The following is a 16,674-nucleotide window of genomic DNA, read 5'->3' as shown; positions in this document are numbered from 1 at the left end:
TCTCCAACCGAGATGGCTTCTCCATATTTTGAGGTAGACAAAGGCTCCTCTTTCTGGACCAGCATCTCCCAGACATGCGGGTCGACCGTCCCTCCTCTTGCTTCTGCTTCCAATACCGCACAGCCCTGGACGTGCAGGCTAAAGGAGGGAATATCAGCCCTGCATGTCCAGGGAACCCCGCAAGTACATTTGTACACTTACAAAAACAGTATAGCTCTCAGGAATAAAGAATACATAGTTACAGGATATGCAAGGGGCTACAAAGTATATTTAAACAGGGTAGCTCCGTGGTCTTTAGGCTGGATGAGCCACAGGGAGAAACGGGCAGGGGCCAGGCTTAACCTTTAATATGCTGGTCCCTGGGTCCTCTTCCATCACAGTCCCATTAACAAAGAATATGTAACTATTTAAACTGAACACAATACAGTAGCTTGCTGCTTTAACTGCAAATTTGTTCTCCTAAAGTGAAGGACGTATTTTGAGATCTCTTACCAAAAACTGCAGGAAAGTCTTATCTTCTGCGTCAAGAAACTGCTCATACAGGGGGCCGAGACTCTGTAAGAAGAAAGAGTGAAGACACGTTCTTTTAACGGTATTGGTGCTGGCGAAGTGCAGATATATTAAAGCCTGGAATAATTTTTAATGGACCAACAATACTATTATACACTGGTGTACAGGTTCAGCACCACATGTCCCACCGCCCCGTACAAATGCTGACCATGCCACCCATTCCCTCCCGGCCCCCTCTCTCTCCCCTGTCCCACCCTTCTTTCTCCCCCTGCAACGTCCTGAGGGCAGGGCCACAGCACCACTTTTGCTGCTTCCCAGAAGCTGCAGTCCCGTGTCCTGCACCCCCCGTTCGCACCGACCCTGTTGGTGTAATAGTACTGTAGTACGTACAGAAGTTTTGAAGCCCTGTACATCTCTTCCAGAACTTGGTTCCATGTTTAGAGATGTGCAAATCTGTCGAGATTCACATTTTCGCAGTTTCCAGAATTTTGCAATACCAGCGTATAATTCACTAGAACCTTTGAAGTAAAAAGTTCTAACAAAATGCCCCAAATTGTTAAAAAATTGACATTTTTGTTTTTTTAATGTGGCCAAAGTCCATCAACTTTTTTTAAAGTTTTTTTTTTTTTAGTTTACAATTTTGAAAGAGAAACTAATAAAAATGAAGCTTACATGCAATGCCAATTGACTGAGCGAACTTGTCGCAAACTTTTGGATCGAAGTAATCTTTTTCAAAGAACTAAAATTCTAGAATTTTAACTAGAACTAGAATTCTTATAATTCTCTGTTTGTGTAACCGAAATAGATAAAATATGTGTAAATCGTCCCAATAATTCAAACTGAGCCCATGTCATTGATTCCATTATAAAAGTTTGATACTGTACAGTACATACCCATCACAACGTAGCATTCTGCTAGTACTATACTAAGCAAGAACATGCTGTTACAATAGAGGAAAAGAGCATTCAGCCAGTGGCTGAAGAAACACATTTCAAACAGTGACGCAGGTTTTTAAAGCTTACTTTGAACCAAAATAAATTTTGTTTTTGAAAGGCACCCGTTTTGGACACACCTATGAAGAAAGTCAGGGCACAGGCAAATGTGTCACTGAGTTAAAGCAAATAGCAGCTCACTGTGAGTTCAAAGATCAGGAAGAGTGCTTGAGAAACAAGATTGTTTTTTGTATGTAGCCCTGTTTCACCCCCCCTAAGTGAGATCTGGGGATAGGCTGTAAATACGCTATTGGTGCTGCCCTTTACCTGTTGGCTCACAGAATCCTAAGCGTCTGCCACGGAGTGTCTGGGTGAATCACTTACGATGTGGTGCAGCGCTTCCACCGGTGAGGGATCCCATCAGAGTGGAAGCAGCCCCTCACAGGACACAATCAAATGAACACATATGATGGTAAAAATAGAAAGGGCTTTACTGGAACATACTGACAATATAACATTAGCAACGGTGTCACTCTGTACCGCTAATAGTACAACTACCCGGTCACCTCGCAGGGCCTTCACCCCACACCTTATTCCCCCAACACTGTGTACCCAGAGTCCCAAGAGTCCCCCCACTCCACCCCTTAGGCGTGATCAGAGCCATACTAGATGAGGAGTATAGTTGGTGCACTTGGTGTGTAATACCTGCCTGGAGCTCCTGCACCTGGGTACATCAGAACCACGGGAAGAGGATCCATCTGCGTCCAGCCCCGAAGCCTCAGCGATGGTGTCCTCCTGATAGGATATCTTCATCTGAATAATCTCACCATACAGACAATCCCTTATCTGTAGTGAAATAGGTCTGGTCCCAGACCAGACTTGTCACACTGGTCACACTAGTCAGAGCCACACAGCACTGCAGCTGTGTCCATGACTTAACTAACTACTAAAAGGGCAAAGTGCCTAACTGCAGGGGCCTTCCCTACAGCAGGCTCAATCTGATATGAGTAGGGCCTAGCTGGGGCCTAGGGGTCTCTGGCCTAGTGCAGGGGCTACTTGCCTCCCTGCACCTACACACTCCCCTGTCTGTGTTCCAGCTCCTACTGATTCACTATCCTCAGAGCGCCAAAAGTATCCCTTTCCTCAGGGCTATAAGCCCTATTGGCTCCCTGGCGTCAGGTGGTATCTCTGCCTCTAAGCATCCTGGGACTTGTAGTCCCTTGCAGACCTCTTTTGCATGGGGGCCATGTACGCGATCCTCACTGCGCATGCGCGACAATGTAATGGCTTCCGCGGGCTCTCTGTGCATGCGCAACCCTGTAATGGCCGCCACGTTACGCGATCCCCTGCGCATGCTTCTGCACATGCGCAAACTGTCACGCCAATCCCAACATGGTCGCTGCATTCTCTGCGCATGCGCGGACACAGAAAAGATGGCGGTGCCCTGCAAAGGGAGCCGCTAGCCAGCTCGTTGCCACCCGCAAGCACCCCTACCATGGTGGAGGTAAGGGAGGGAGAAAGGGGAAACCGGGGAGCCAGAGGGGACCTGGCTACATTTTCCCCCTGGTGGAAATATTAACGATCCCGCTTGGAGGACAGCGTCACACAGCACAAAGTTGCATAATAAAAATGCAGTGCATAGTATATACAACTTATCACAGGTGCTTTAACATCAACGGCACACAACATAATCACGTTGATACCTGAGGCCAGCTGAGTGTTAGCTGGTTGCTGAGACCCATAGTGGGGTGCCCCTAACTGATTGTATGAGGGCGCCTCACTTTGACTCCTGGGAGTCTCTTTTACTGAATCTGGAGTCTCTGCAGACTCTTTGATCTCACAGTCGAGTGCTTCAGTCTCTGGTTCTACTCCACTTCCTCCCCCTGGTGGAAGGAACAGCAAGGAGTCTCTGTACCAGACCCTTACCCAGCCATCCGCATCAGGGATGCGGTAGACAACGAGGTCTTGGCCTTTTCCTCGGTCCACCACATGGCGAATAAAACACTTCAGCTTGTGCCGGAAGGAGGCAATAATTACCAGAGCGGTCCCAACACAGTCCTGGCTCGCTTTAGCAGTTGCTTCAGAAGTGCTGTCTTCTAGGAACATCTTGAAATCTGAATGCAAATCCAGGTCTTGACACACACATGCTTTGGGATCCTTCACATAGAAGTAAGCGCCAAGCAGGGCCTCTTCACTGGATACCTCCATTGCAGCCTGCAGGGAATAAAGGATCGGTGCCTCACTGCTCCGCTGGCTGCAGACTCTTCTCTCCACTCGGCAGGTAGGCTGTGGGGTTGATCCACAGTTACCATCTGGTAGAGATCTTCTAAGGGGGACACCTCCACCAGGACGCGATGCCGGGGCGAGCCAATCGCCCTTGTAACCATGCATAAGGAGCCACCGTGCTCCACGGTCACCTGGGGACTCACAGCCGACACCACAGGGGCAGTCTGCTCACCCTTGTCGTCATTAGGTACTGATTCTCAGCCTGGCACCGATGGTACCATCGTTGTAAGCTGGACGGCCATTGTAGGGCAAACAGGCCCACAGCAGGGTCTGCAGTAGATGCTTCAGCTTCACTGTGGGGTTCCGCCGGCTGGCTCATCACCACGGGTTGTTGACTACTGTCTTCAGTAGAACAGGATGGGGGTAGGGACACCTCCAGAGGGGAACAGCGTCGGGGCCCCTCACATTCACTGGCGGCAATCGGCAGTGAGCGGTCCCGATCCTGCGTCACTAGTGGTAGCGATCCCCAGTCTCCCTGGGCAGTCACCTTACCCTTCTTTGGTTCCAATATCTGTGGTTCCGGCATCTGTGGTTCCATCATCTGTGGTTCCGGCATGGGAACGAAATCGGGAACTGGTTCTGGAGCTGAGTCTAGCACCGAGTCTGGAACCAGATCTACAACAGAGTCTTGAGCCTGCTCTTGAGGTAGGGTGGTTAGAAGCATCTACCGGCCTGGTAGAGGGGTCAGTCGCATCTTCTGCAAATTCCGGTGGCCACAGCAGCGGGGGTTTCAGGAACTATGCTTCGCAGCAGGCACACTTGTCTCCCCCAGGTCAATTCGCCATCTGGAAAATCACACTTGGGGCATAGGTATCTGACGTACCTTTTTCCTTCCACTTTAACTATCTGAACCGCTCTTGGTCGCTGATAGGGATCAAAGTCCATACCACCAGAGAGATTAAGGTCTTTCTGTGAGCACGGGCACAAAAGAAATGTTACATACAGTCCTTCTGCTGGCAAAACTCCATACAACTAAGGATGTGGTTTGTTGCATCCTGTACTTCCCTTAGTGTGGACAGAAGTTACTAATTGAGACTCACAGTGCTCACTCCCCCTGGTGGACTTGAGGAGGGGTATACATTAGCAAGGAGTGGTCCTGGCTCTGCGCTGAGCCACCCACCTCACGGGGGTGGAGCTCTGGTTTCCGCGCCATTTCAGGGTAGATAATGGGACACCACCCTTTATTGAGGGGTCCACGGAGCCATAATTTGGATGGGCCTCCTTCCTTTATTAAATCTTGTTCGCCCCTCATCAACACTGAGCACCACACTCTGTCTGCATCTATGCAGCGGCCTAGGACAGTCCTCCGCTCTACCAACTGAGCTATCAAAGGCTTGTAGGTATCTCACCACTGCATGAAGTAATTACATCTATACTCGATACAAGGAAGACAGAAGGACCTAAAAATTGAAAAGGAAGCTAAAGAAACCTCTATCAGTGTGTACTCACACTGGTCCGTGTGAGTATTTTAATCTATTTTATCTCATCTCCCCCTTTCCCCCTCCCACCATATTGCTAGGTGAAAACCAAGATACTATTATAGGAGAACACTCACATTAGCCCGTGTGAGTGACGAATATTATTACATTATTCTCTCATCACCTCCCCGCATCACAGTTGTCGTTTGCATTTGTATCGATATAACTGCCTTTATATTTCTGTGACAGGGAGACCTCTAGGAGGAAGCGATCTCTGCGGTGAGGAACATCCAAGAACCAGCGAGAGATAAAGACAAGACAGAAGAATAACCTACATCGCAAGGAAGAGCTGAGAGTTAAAGAAACCTTGATGTAATAGAACTTACATAAGGCCGTGTAAGTTATATATTCATTTCCATATACATTTATATGTATGTATTTTCCCATCCATTGAGTTTATCCCACAGCTGATGAATCAATTGGGGTGATCTCACCACATTGATCACCAGTTAAAGAAGATATATCTTCCCCAAACACATACCCTTCCTCATACTTTGCTCCCCCATCTCTTTGTGAATCATTTGCTAGCTGCTGTTTTACAACCCAAGGTTCCACAAAATGTCTACTGTATGCTCACATGAACAGGGCAAGGAAAGAGACAGTTATGATAGAAGAGCCAAGCATCTCAAACCTTCTGAGGAAGGAGAGAGTGTATGTATGGAAACCACACAAGGATGGCACCCAGCAAGAGTCCAAAGGGTCAGAAATGAGCCAAGATCAGAGAGTGTGATGACACCAGATGGGAATGGCTACAGAAGAAGATAGATCACTGAAGAAGTGAACGAGTAATAAAGTTTCCTAGTCTCTTCCAGGACTTTGCGTTGCCTTAAAATAATTTTAACGAAAGGTATGCGATAAACTTTCTTTAAGAAGAGAGATGTTGAACAGTATACGTATGTAACTTTGTCTTTAAAGGTAGTATTAACATGTTAGACATATGGGGCATCTCATGTTCATTGCTTTGCCATAGAGCAGTTCTGTAATGGTTACAAGTTCAACTACACTGTATTAGTAAGTAGTCTGCATGTACTCTTTCATCTATTTGTTGTATGCTCAATAAACATCATAGTTTACAAAGTAACAGGCTCCTGGGGCACTGACGCGTTCCTGAGAATCGCCCAGAGCTTTCAGGAATGTAAATCCTAAATAGTACACAACACTCACAAGGTTCTCCTTCAGCTGTGAGAGTTGAAAGCTTGTACACTGTTAACTTTTGTTGTTCCAATAAAAGGTAGCATGCTACCTAATTGTTTTACTTTTACTTTTTTACAGTAATAGAGGTCCAATAAGACTCAAATCCTTTTTTCGCATGTGTGTATACAGACTCAATGTGAGCATCATTGGACCTATATAATTTATGGTCTGTTGTGCACCAATAATAGGGATTTCTACTAGTGGCAAGTACTCTCTAGTTACAAACCGCTATTCTCTGACATTCTGTCTATCTCCCTGGTAGCACACAACCTCGGTACGACCCCTTTAGTATAACACTGTTTGGTGCGAGGTACCTCAACCCATTTCATGTGTGTATACACACACACACACACACACACACACACACACATATATATATATACACAAACAAGGAATACAGGTATTTCTTTTACACCAAGCATATACAGTAGGTGGCTCAGTACCTGGCAGATTTGGCTCTGTGCTTGCAGGACCCATGGGGCTGCATCTCTAAAAGGCAGAAGTTCTCGCAAGCGTGTGGCAATGTGTGATGTGAGGGAGAGGTTTGGCTTAGGGGAGTGTGGCATGAGTCCAAGCCCTTCTTTCTGCTCATGTAGGTAGTGTTGGAGCAGACGGTCACTCAGTGCTTGGCACAGTGCTAAGCTCCCCTCAGTCAGCAGCACTTGCAGAACACTGCCCAGCTCCTGCCACAGGTTTACTAGTTGGGCAGCAAACTTACTGCCCCTTTCCATTAAGAAAGCCCGAAAAGGAGACCCAGCGTATTCTTCTCCACTCAGAGCCCAGTGCAACCAGTCAGAGGTGACCAGTGATCCCTCCCGTACCTCTATCCCCAGTGAGGAAAAAGGGTATATAATGGGGGTCTCTTGGGTTCGGGAGGAAGGAGGGTGAGGTAGGAGAAGGTGATTCATGAGATCTGGTTGCTGCTTCTCGCCTTGAAAATTTGGGTAAGTGATGGGGGAAGGGGTTTTTTCTTGTGTTCTTGGGGTGAAATCATTCTGTTTCTGGCTCTCAAGATGGGGGGAGTGCCTCCCAGCCTTGTCCTTTTTGGTGCTTGGATACTGGTTTGTCGGTTTCTTAGGAGAACTGGGGTATGTGTTCCCCCTGCCAGATGTTAGCAGAAGCCAGACCCTCCTCTTGGCATCCTTGCTGCTGTAGGTCTTAGAAGGCTCTTTTGGCAGCAGGATGCTCATAGGGATGTGGACAGGTAGTTGCTGATCTAATGTCCCCTTCTGCTGGCTGAGTTCCAGCAGAGCATGTCCTTCAGGCAGCCTAGACAGGCAGACTCGGCAGTGCGAGAGAAAGGCTGGCACACAGTACTGCTGGATTCTCTGTAAGGCCTCAGCCTGCATCCACTGCAGCACCTCACGCCTCAGCCCAGGAGGATGCCAGCACCTTAGCTGCAGCACTGACTCTGCAAGGAGGAGAAGAAGCCTATGTCAAGAAAGGATATACAAACAAATGAGCTGCAAATAGAAGCTGTTATGAAATGGCTGACAACTAAACTTCTTATAGGTACACAATGCTATATTCTATGTCTTCTCCTTAGTTATAGGCATGTGAAGCTTCTAGATTTATGGTGCCCTATCTTACCCTTTAAGACCTCAAATATAACAATCCTGTTGTTTATACTGTACATACTAAACAGCCCATAGGGTACATCAATCTTTATCCATTTCTCATAAGTATATAAAGTCCCCTCATACATCCACCTCTCCATAGTTATAACATGTACAAAGTGACATTTTTTATGCAATTCTTTATAGATATATGAACATTATAAACCTGCACTGCTAAGGATACACAATGTACGATCTTCTACCCTCCCACTGCTTATATCCACCAACCACCCACACAATGGCATATTAGCCACTCTTTATAGTGCTAAGGACATCATTCCCCCCCCCCCCTACCCCCAGTGCCTTAAGCACCAACAATATGATTATAATCTCTATGGTGCAGAGAGTTGTGCCTGCAAAATCCGACGTACAGCTCTGTGCACACTGCAGCTCTACAAAAGCAAAAATATGATTATATGAAACCCTTCGGGTACCAACCACACCATGTACAGATGTAGCCAGACTAACTTAGCTCTACTGCAACATTACCATTGAATACTATGGAAACTCTTGAAGCATGCCTTACAATTTTGAGGTATTGGTGGGGAAAGTTAGTCTGCTATATCTGTATATGTACATTTATATATGAAACACTATGCTATAAACAGGCCACTACTTACAGATAAACAAGAGTTATGATCAGTGTTAAACTGATGCAATATCTCTAGACATTTTGTTAAAGAAACATGCCTTAAATATGATGAACATTTTGCAACTTAAATAGATGCAACACAATACAGGTAAAAACTGACACCTATGCCCTGAAAAAACATCTTATAATCTTGACATTTGTCTCAGAAACCCGTTCTATACCCAACTCATTAGTACAGTATATATAATTCTAGACTGTGCTTAATACATTGTTTCCATATATATATAGAGTCCAGTATTAAATCAGGACCATTTTCAGATATGAGGGTCCTTTATTTAGGGCCAGAGTCAGAAGGTGTGTTTACATGTGGCATCAGATTTAAGGCATTATATATCAAAAGATTACAAATAGCCAAGTGAACTCAATCCACCATTGCTGATTTTTAATAAAGGCATTCAGGAGTTACATTACTTAAGGCTGGGCCATTCCTTGACTGCTGGCTTGGCTCAAAAACAACATGTATCTGCCTCTACAAGTGCCACAAATATTATCTTGGTTGGTGACCCATGTTGAAAATGACAGGTATTGTCATTTGTCCCTACTTCCTCACCACTGCTGATGCTGCAGGTCTCCAGCACTGCAGAACCTGCACGCAGATGAGTGACCATCAGTATTCTGAGCAAGGACAGGTATAGGTCTTGCTGAGACTCGCTATGCTCATCTACTCCCAGGATCCTCTCTGCACTCAGCCAAAAACTTGTCAGCTCTTCACCTACGAATCATGCACAAGGCAGAGTCAGCTGGAAGAAGAGGTCAGTGGACTGTAGACAGGTTAGAAAAGAGTGCAGTGTGAACAGTCACCACTAAATACTCAATAGTCTATAGTTCTTTCTTAACGAGTAAGCGGCTCAATGATTGGAATTTAGCTTATCACAGAAAACGAGCAAGGTGATTTCACAAAAAAATAGCAGGGGGTGAAAGAAACTATTGTAGGTCTTAAAAGCACACTATTAACTTCACAGAATACAGAAGGCAGAGTTATCTTTGAATTGTGATGCCATTTAGGTCACAGAAAATAATCGTTACTAATTCCGCTTTCTTCTGATTTGTCTTAGCACTGGTTTGTGCTACTCCAGTGGAAGTTGAAGCCATAATATCATTCTTTCAGACATACGTCAGAGCCAAGAAGTGAAATTTATTTTAGATTTTATCTTGTATAATTCCGTTAGTTCTTGTAACATGTTAACCTACGTTTAAAAAAGGGAATACTATAACCATTGTTGACAATTTCTGAGTTTGTGTCAATAATTCAGAACTTAAGGGGGTGCAAACCCTCCCTCTTTCTCTGGTTTGTACCCCTGGCAATCCAGCTAGGAGGTCATAATAATAAGGGCAGATATAGGGGCCTTGCAAGGTCAGAAGGGAGTTACCCGCAGTCCCGCGCAGGAAGGATCTGAAACGCAGGATACCTCGAACACTCCCGATGCAGCGACGCAGGAGCCAGCGATCTGCATGTGTGCACTTATCTGTCACAGATTGCAGAGGAGAAGTCATAACCTGCAGACGAACCCTACATTCTTTCTGAAGCCAACATGTATGCAAAAACTGGTGGTGGATCAGAACCCTTTGACACATTTTTATTGAGTATTCCACCCCCTCCCACCCCCCCTACAATATTCCTTTTTGTCCCTCAGCTACAATGGTTCCTCTAATTCCTCACCTCTTCCATGCAGCTCTGTTCTAGCTTTTTTTGCTTCATGGTGGTAATTTCTCTGTCTCCCATCAGGCAGCAGTTCTATGCATAGCAGGTAGTGCAAATACAGCTCAGTACGACAGAAGAAGGGAAGCCGGTGCTGCTGCAGCCAGTTTATGAGCCCTTGGCACTGTGGGTTCTGTGAGAGAGAGTGAGGGGATCAGCAATGAGTCCAGGAATAAGGAAATTAAATAAATGCTGAACAATCCAAAGGGCTTCACTATAAGTACACACACACACACACACACACACACACACACACACACACACACACACACACACACACACACACACACACACACACACACACACACATATATAGTGATGCCCACACCCCGTTGCAGTCTCTTTTAGTCCCAATTTAAGACTGGAAACACTGTATTTCTCTATATGGGGTGTATTTATAGGGAATAAGTCATACACTAATAGGCCCACTGTCCCTTTAAGTCCAAACAAAACATAAAAATAACACCTATTCCCTTTAGGGAAAACTAACTACACTGTAGCCTTTGCCCTCCATACTTGGATGGCCAGCTAAGCTGGTTCCCACCCCAAAACATGGCCTGATATATGCAACAACGTATACAGTCTCTGCACACAACAATAAAGGTTCTTTTTTCCTTATCTGTTAGTCCAGGGTTTCGAACAGACGTCCCCGCATCAGCACAGTCTTGCGTCCTTCCTTCCCAGGGGAACTCGTCCCCACGTGAGCTCAGAGAAACCCTCCTCTGTACGTCCACTGTCAAAAGCACTTATTCCCATGATCTGTTATTTATATTATCTGTTATTTATTCGATTACCACATGTATTACTACTGTGAAGCGCTATGTACATTAATGGCGCTATATAAATAAAGACATACAATACAATCCCCGCTTCAGCATGGTCTGTCATCCTTCCTTCTTCTTCTCTCTGAGATTCAAACCCAGGCAGTCCCAGCGGACTCCACGACCACCATCCAGCAGGTCTAAGGAACTGTGCCAGTCTTCCTTCTTTAGCTAGGGAGCACGTTCTCTCACTGTCACTCACTGTCAATTAACCAGCCCACAGGGGAGGCCCTAAGTCAGAGATGGCGATCCTTTTTAGGGCCAAGTGCCAAAATGCATTAAAAAATATCGGAAAACTCTTTGCGTGCTGAAATCTTTTTATTGTATTTTACCCCCACGATAGACACAATGCCCCCCCACAATAATACCAACCAATACACCAAATAAAATACACCCCATAATATAATTATAATTCCCCCAATACCTCCCCACAATAATATCCCCGCACAATAAACACAATATCCCCCCCACAATACACACAATACCCCCCAAAATAATACACACACAGACACACACACAAATACAAAATCACACCTTCCTTGGTGGTGACGCAGAAGTTGGACCCAGCTTTCCTCTCCTGCCTCTCTGTGTGGCCCCCAACAGATAACAGTGATATAGGATGCCCTAATATGGGTATATCCATATATGGGCATATACATATTAGGGCATCCGATGTCACTGACCGTGCTGGCTTCTATTGGGGACATTCGAAGCAGGGAGACGAAGAGGAAGACAGAGAGAGAGGCAGGTCAGTTTTCTTTACTTTTAGTTTAATTTTAAATCCCCAATAATTCGTTAGCCGTATTTACCATCTCAAACATTTGGCCATACCATACAATTTCCCTTAGCGCGCCACATGTAGCACGCGTACCAATGGATCGCCATCCCTGCCCTAGGTGAAATGTGCGTGCGACTTGCTGACTGCAGCCTAATGCAGATTTAACTGCAGAATAATAGATACTGTAGATAGATAGAAAGAAGGAAATCATAAAGAGAGGTGTCTCTTGTCCTCCTTTGAGGCGACCTGGAAAAAAGTGAGAACTTCTGGTGCCGGGGAGGACCTCCACAGCCAGGTACTGAATTTTAAATGGGGGGGAGGGGGAGCGGAGAGGATTAAGAGGGGATGAGGAGGGGGGTAGAGAGGATGAGGTGGGGGTGGGAGGGAGAGTGTAACGATGCGCGGAACACGCCCCCTGCGGAGTGTTCATTCCTTACCTGTTTAATTCTAATCGCTGCCCTCTAGCTGCAAGTCAAGATCCTGTGTCTTTAAGGATTCTGAAGCAAACGACGCCATCTTGCTTCCTGGCAAATCCTGCCCTCTTCCTCCTGACAGGAAGTAAGCCTCTCTTTGACTTTCTCTTTGCATTTAGTCTTTTGCTTCCTGCCCTGGTGCCTGCTAGTACCCATCGCATGCTGTTCCTGCCTGGACCTCCTTGGGACCTTTACTTATCTCCTTTGGATTCCGGAAGACTGGGACAGTCATTCTTATACTACTGAGGTTGTTTACCGTCGGGTAGTGTAGGTACCTGCTTAGTAGGGTTCACCTTGACGTGGTAGCAGGCTTATAATTCCTTGGCCAATGGATTAGACTAAGAACCCTTATGTTATATTTTAGTTTCGCTGCACCTTGCTGTTTCTGGCACTATGCCTTTAAGGAGGCTGGACGTCCTCCAAGAAGCAATTCCCTTGTGGATGTTACCTTGTGCTCTGGACTCTACCTCCCCGGCTCCTTCCATGTTCATGTTCCTAGTTCCATGTTCCTGTTCCATGTTCCTAGTTCCTGGTTCCCGTTCCAGACTCCTGTGCTGAAGTGTTGGCTTCCCTCTACTCCGCGTTGGTGCCTGAGAGCGCGCGCACTCCCGCTCTGCTTTCAGAGCATGCGCGCACATGCAGCTGGATCACTCATGTCTCTGAGCCAGGCACCGCACCTCCGGACGTGTCGCGCATTATCCTGCGTGTACGTGCGCCGATCCCCAGCTGCGCAGCAACTCACTCCCTTCGTATCCCCTGTGGCCTCCCCACCGGATTCTTCCCTTTCTCTCTCGCTTGTGTGGAGAGCACATGCGTGACATTAGGCTAGGCCAAACAAACGGACCCACAGAGGTGGCCCCGCCTTCTCTCCTGTTCTATGTCCATGTTCCTAGTTCCTGGTTCCTGTACCCCTGTAACGTTGGGAGATCCTATAGTCCCCCCTAGTCTAGTAAAGATTGTTCGAAGTCCGATCCTGAAGGGGTGGGATACTGTAAGGAATCGGGGAACATGCCCCCTGTGGCGTGCTCCCTCCTTACCTGCCGCATCTCAGTTCCCGCTCTCCTTATAGAGCATGCACGCACCCGCGGTTCCCTACTCGTACCACGGAGCCCGGCCACCCCCGGTCGCATCACGCATTCTCTCACGCGTGGCGCGTACACGTGATGGCCTGCGCCGCCCTCCAGCTGCGAGTCAAGTTTCACGCCCCCTTGTGGCGTATTCTCTACCCATGCCTGGTTTCCCTGATGTCTCCCTATATTACGTGCGCTGCCCTCTAGCTGCGAGTCAATATTCCCTGTTGATTTTCTGTGTGGCGGGTGCTGCCCTCTAGTTGTGAGCCTATCTTCCTATGCATCGCTGCTCCTTAGTCTGTTCGATTGCTCGGAGTTCGATCCTTAAGAGGGGGGTACTGTAACGATGCGCGGATCACGCCCCCCTGCGGCGCGTTCCTTCCTTACCTGTTTACTTCTGATTGCCGCCCTCTAGCTGCGAGTCAAGATCCTGTGTCTTTAAGGATTCTGAATCAAACGACGCCATCTTGCTTCCTGGCAAATCCTGCCCTCTTCCTCCTGACAGGAAGTAAGCCTCTCTTTTACTTTCTCTTTGCATTAAGTCTTTTGCTGCCTGCACTGGTGCCTGCTAGTACTCTCATTGAATGCTGTTCCTGCCTGGACCTCCTTGAGACCTTTACTTATCTCCTTTGGATTCCGGAAGACTGGGACAGTCATTCTTATACTACTGAGGTTGTTTACCGTTGGGTAGTGTAGGTACCTGCTTAGTAGGGTTCACCTTGATGTTGTAGCAGGCTTATAATTTCTTGGCCAATGGATTAGACTAAGAACCCTTATGTTATATTTTAGTTTCGCTGCACCTTGCTGTTTCTGGCACTATGCCTTTAAGGAGGGTGGACGTCCTCCAAGAAGCAATTCCCTTGTGGATGTTACCTTGTGCACTGGACTCTACCTCCCCGGCTCCTTCCATGCCCATGTTCCTGGTTCCCGTTCCAGACTCCTGTGCTGAAGCGTTGACTTCCCTCAACCCCCGCGTTGGTGCCTGAGAGCGCGCGCACTCCCGCTCTGCTGTCAGAGCGTGCGCGCGCATGCAGCTGGATCACTCGTGTCTCTGAGTCAGGCACCGCACCTCCGGATGCGTCACGCATTATCCTGCGCGCGGCGTGGTCATGTGACTATGTGCGCCGATCCCCAGCTGTGCGGCAACTCACTCCCTTCGTGTCCCCTGCGGCCTCCCCACCTCGCTAACGGGTCCTTCCCTTTCTCTCTTGCTTGTGTGGAGAGCCCAAGCGTGACAGAGAATAGGATTGTGTCAGGCTGGGGAAAGTCCAACCAACAGACAACGGCATTTTTTGGGACAGTTTTTTTGGGGGGGTTGGGTGGTACCCTTGCACCAGCCCTAACTGGTTAAAATAAACACACTGAACAAGTCCTGTTAGCCCCTTCTACAATGATAACAAATTCGTCATAGACTTACCAGATGAGCAGGCAGTGCTGGGAACAGCTCCCACTGCTGCAGAACAGAGATAAAACATGGAGTCTGGCCAAAAATCTGCAGGATAGGAGGTAATAGTCAGTAATGTGAGTAAAACATCTCCCTGCTACATAAATCTGTAGGACCACAATTTATTAACTCCTTGCTTCTATATCAAAGAAACCTGCAAAGCATTGTTGTATCCACCCTTTTGTACTAGGGACCCATACCTTATTCAATATGAAGTGTCTAGTGTGTTCTCCCCTACAGAGCACCCCTCCATTATCCCCACTTCCCATTGGTGACCTGAAGAGCATTACTCCATTAAAGCCCAATAGAAAATGGAATTGTATCACTCTTAGTCAATAATTCCATTTTACCTCCATTAAAATGGCAGTGATATACAGTACAAATGTAGCCAGTTTCATTATTCATTAGTTACTACCAGGCAGCAGTACTTTCTCACTAGCAAATCTCTTTGCATTGATTCAGCCGCATGTGGGTTATTGTGACCCTCATCTTATCCATTGAGTGTATTTCACCTATGTATTAAAATTTTCTAAGTTATAATTTTCATATACAGATACCGTATTACTAAAAAGTATCTGTATGCGGACACAGCTTGTCATCTGATTACCAGTCTAGATGTCCATTTTTTACCACACTAAGGCTGGTAATCAAATACACTACTAGCCATTCACTATCACTAAGGGACAATGTCAACATATATATGCAAATTCGTGTGGTTTTCAGGTGTAAGGTCTCTCATACTTGTATAATGAGACTTAATCAAATCTTGTGATATATAGGAATTTGTACTTACCTTGGTACCACTGTGACATAATATATACCGAAGTACAATCTGTTTACATGGCTTGATATAGGAGTGCACCCACCCAAAAGGATTTTCTCTCTCTTTTGTTTCTATAGTGTCGGTTCTGTTTAGCTTCCTAGGAAGCGACTATCCTTGGGTAGCACCCTTTCAGTACAGAGTGAGGGTACATCATCTATTGTCTCTAATCGGCAAGTAGGAAGAATGTACATGGACAGAAGGAAGGTGTTCTTGTAAATGCATCTGCAAGGGGCCAAGGTCAATGTATGAAGTGTATAGTATCAGCCACAGTGCTACCCATAAGCTTCATTAAGGAAGTGGGTTTTAAGATGGATCTTAAAGGTGGATAGAGATGGAGGTAGTCGGAAATGGAGGGGAAGGTAATTCCAGAGGTGTGGGCCAGTCAGTGAGAAAGGTTTAAGGCCGGAGAGGGCTTTAGACACAAAAGGGGCAACGAGTAGATATCCTTGAGCAGAAAGCAAGAGTTGGGATGGTGTATAGCAAGATATTAGGGCTGAGATGTAAGGAGGGGCAGAAGAGTGTAAAGCCTTAAAAGTTAGGAGGAGAATTAAGAGTGTGATACAGGATTTTATAGGAAGACAGGAGAGGGATTTCAGCAGGAGGGATGCTGAGACAGATTAAGGAAAGAGTAAAGTGATTCTGCCTACAGCATTTAGGATAAATTGTAGATCAGAGGCAGGAAGGCCGGGCAGCAGGAGGATACACTAGTCAAGATGGGAGAGAATGAGGGCCTGTGTCAGAGTTTTAGCAGTAGAGCAACAAAGGAAAGGGCGTATCTTTGTAATATTGCGAAAAAATCATAGGTTTTATCTACATTTTGAATGTGATAGGAGAATGTGAGAGAGGAATCAAATATGAACTCTAGGCAGAATGCTTGTGACACTGGGTGTATGATATT

At 46.5% G+C, this 16,674-nt stretch overlaps 1 protein-coding gene across 1 annotated transcript in view; it reads right to left on the bottom strand.

Annotated features, from left to right (window-relative positions):
* The window catches only part of RGSL1 (regulator of G protein signaling like 1), a 35,993-nt gene extending 24,162 nt beyond the window's left edge, over nucleotides 1-11,831 (bottom strand). The window contains exons 1-6 of the mRNA XM_075615481.1: nucleotides 11,723-11,831; nucleotides 10,329-10,517; nucleotides 10,039-10,134; nucleotides 9,219-9,380; nucleotides 6,844-7,811; nucleotides 493-555 (exon numbers count right to left, since the gene is read on the bottom strand). Coding sequence (XP_075471596.1) covers nucleotides 493-555; nucleotides 6,844-7,811; nucleotides 9,219-9,380; nucleotides 10,039-10,134; nucleotides 10,329-10,517; nucleotides 11,723-11,831 — 1,587 coding nt within the window. The remainder of the gene's footprint in view (nucleotides 1-492; nucleotides 556-6,843; nucleotides 7,812-9,218; nucleotides 9,381-10,038; nucleotides 10,135-10,328; nucleotides 10,518-11,722) is intronic.
* Between the last annotated feature and the right edge of the window lie 4,843 nt (nucleotides 11,832-16,674).

The sequence above is a fragment of the Ascaphus truei genome, chromosome 10 (assembly GCF_040206685.1).
Source record: "Ascaphus truei isolate aAscTru1 chromosome 10, aAscTru1.hap1, whole genome shotgun sequence".
Classification (NCBI taxonomy): domain Eukaryota; kingdom Metazoa; phylum Chordata; class Amphibia; order Anura; family Ascaphidae; genus Ascaphus; species Ascaphus truei.
This window is presented reverse-complemented; position numbering and strand designations above follow the sequence as displayed.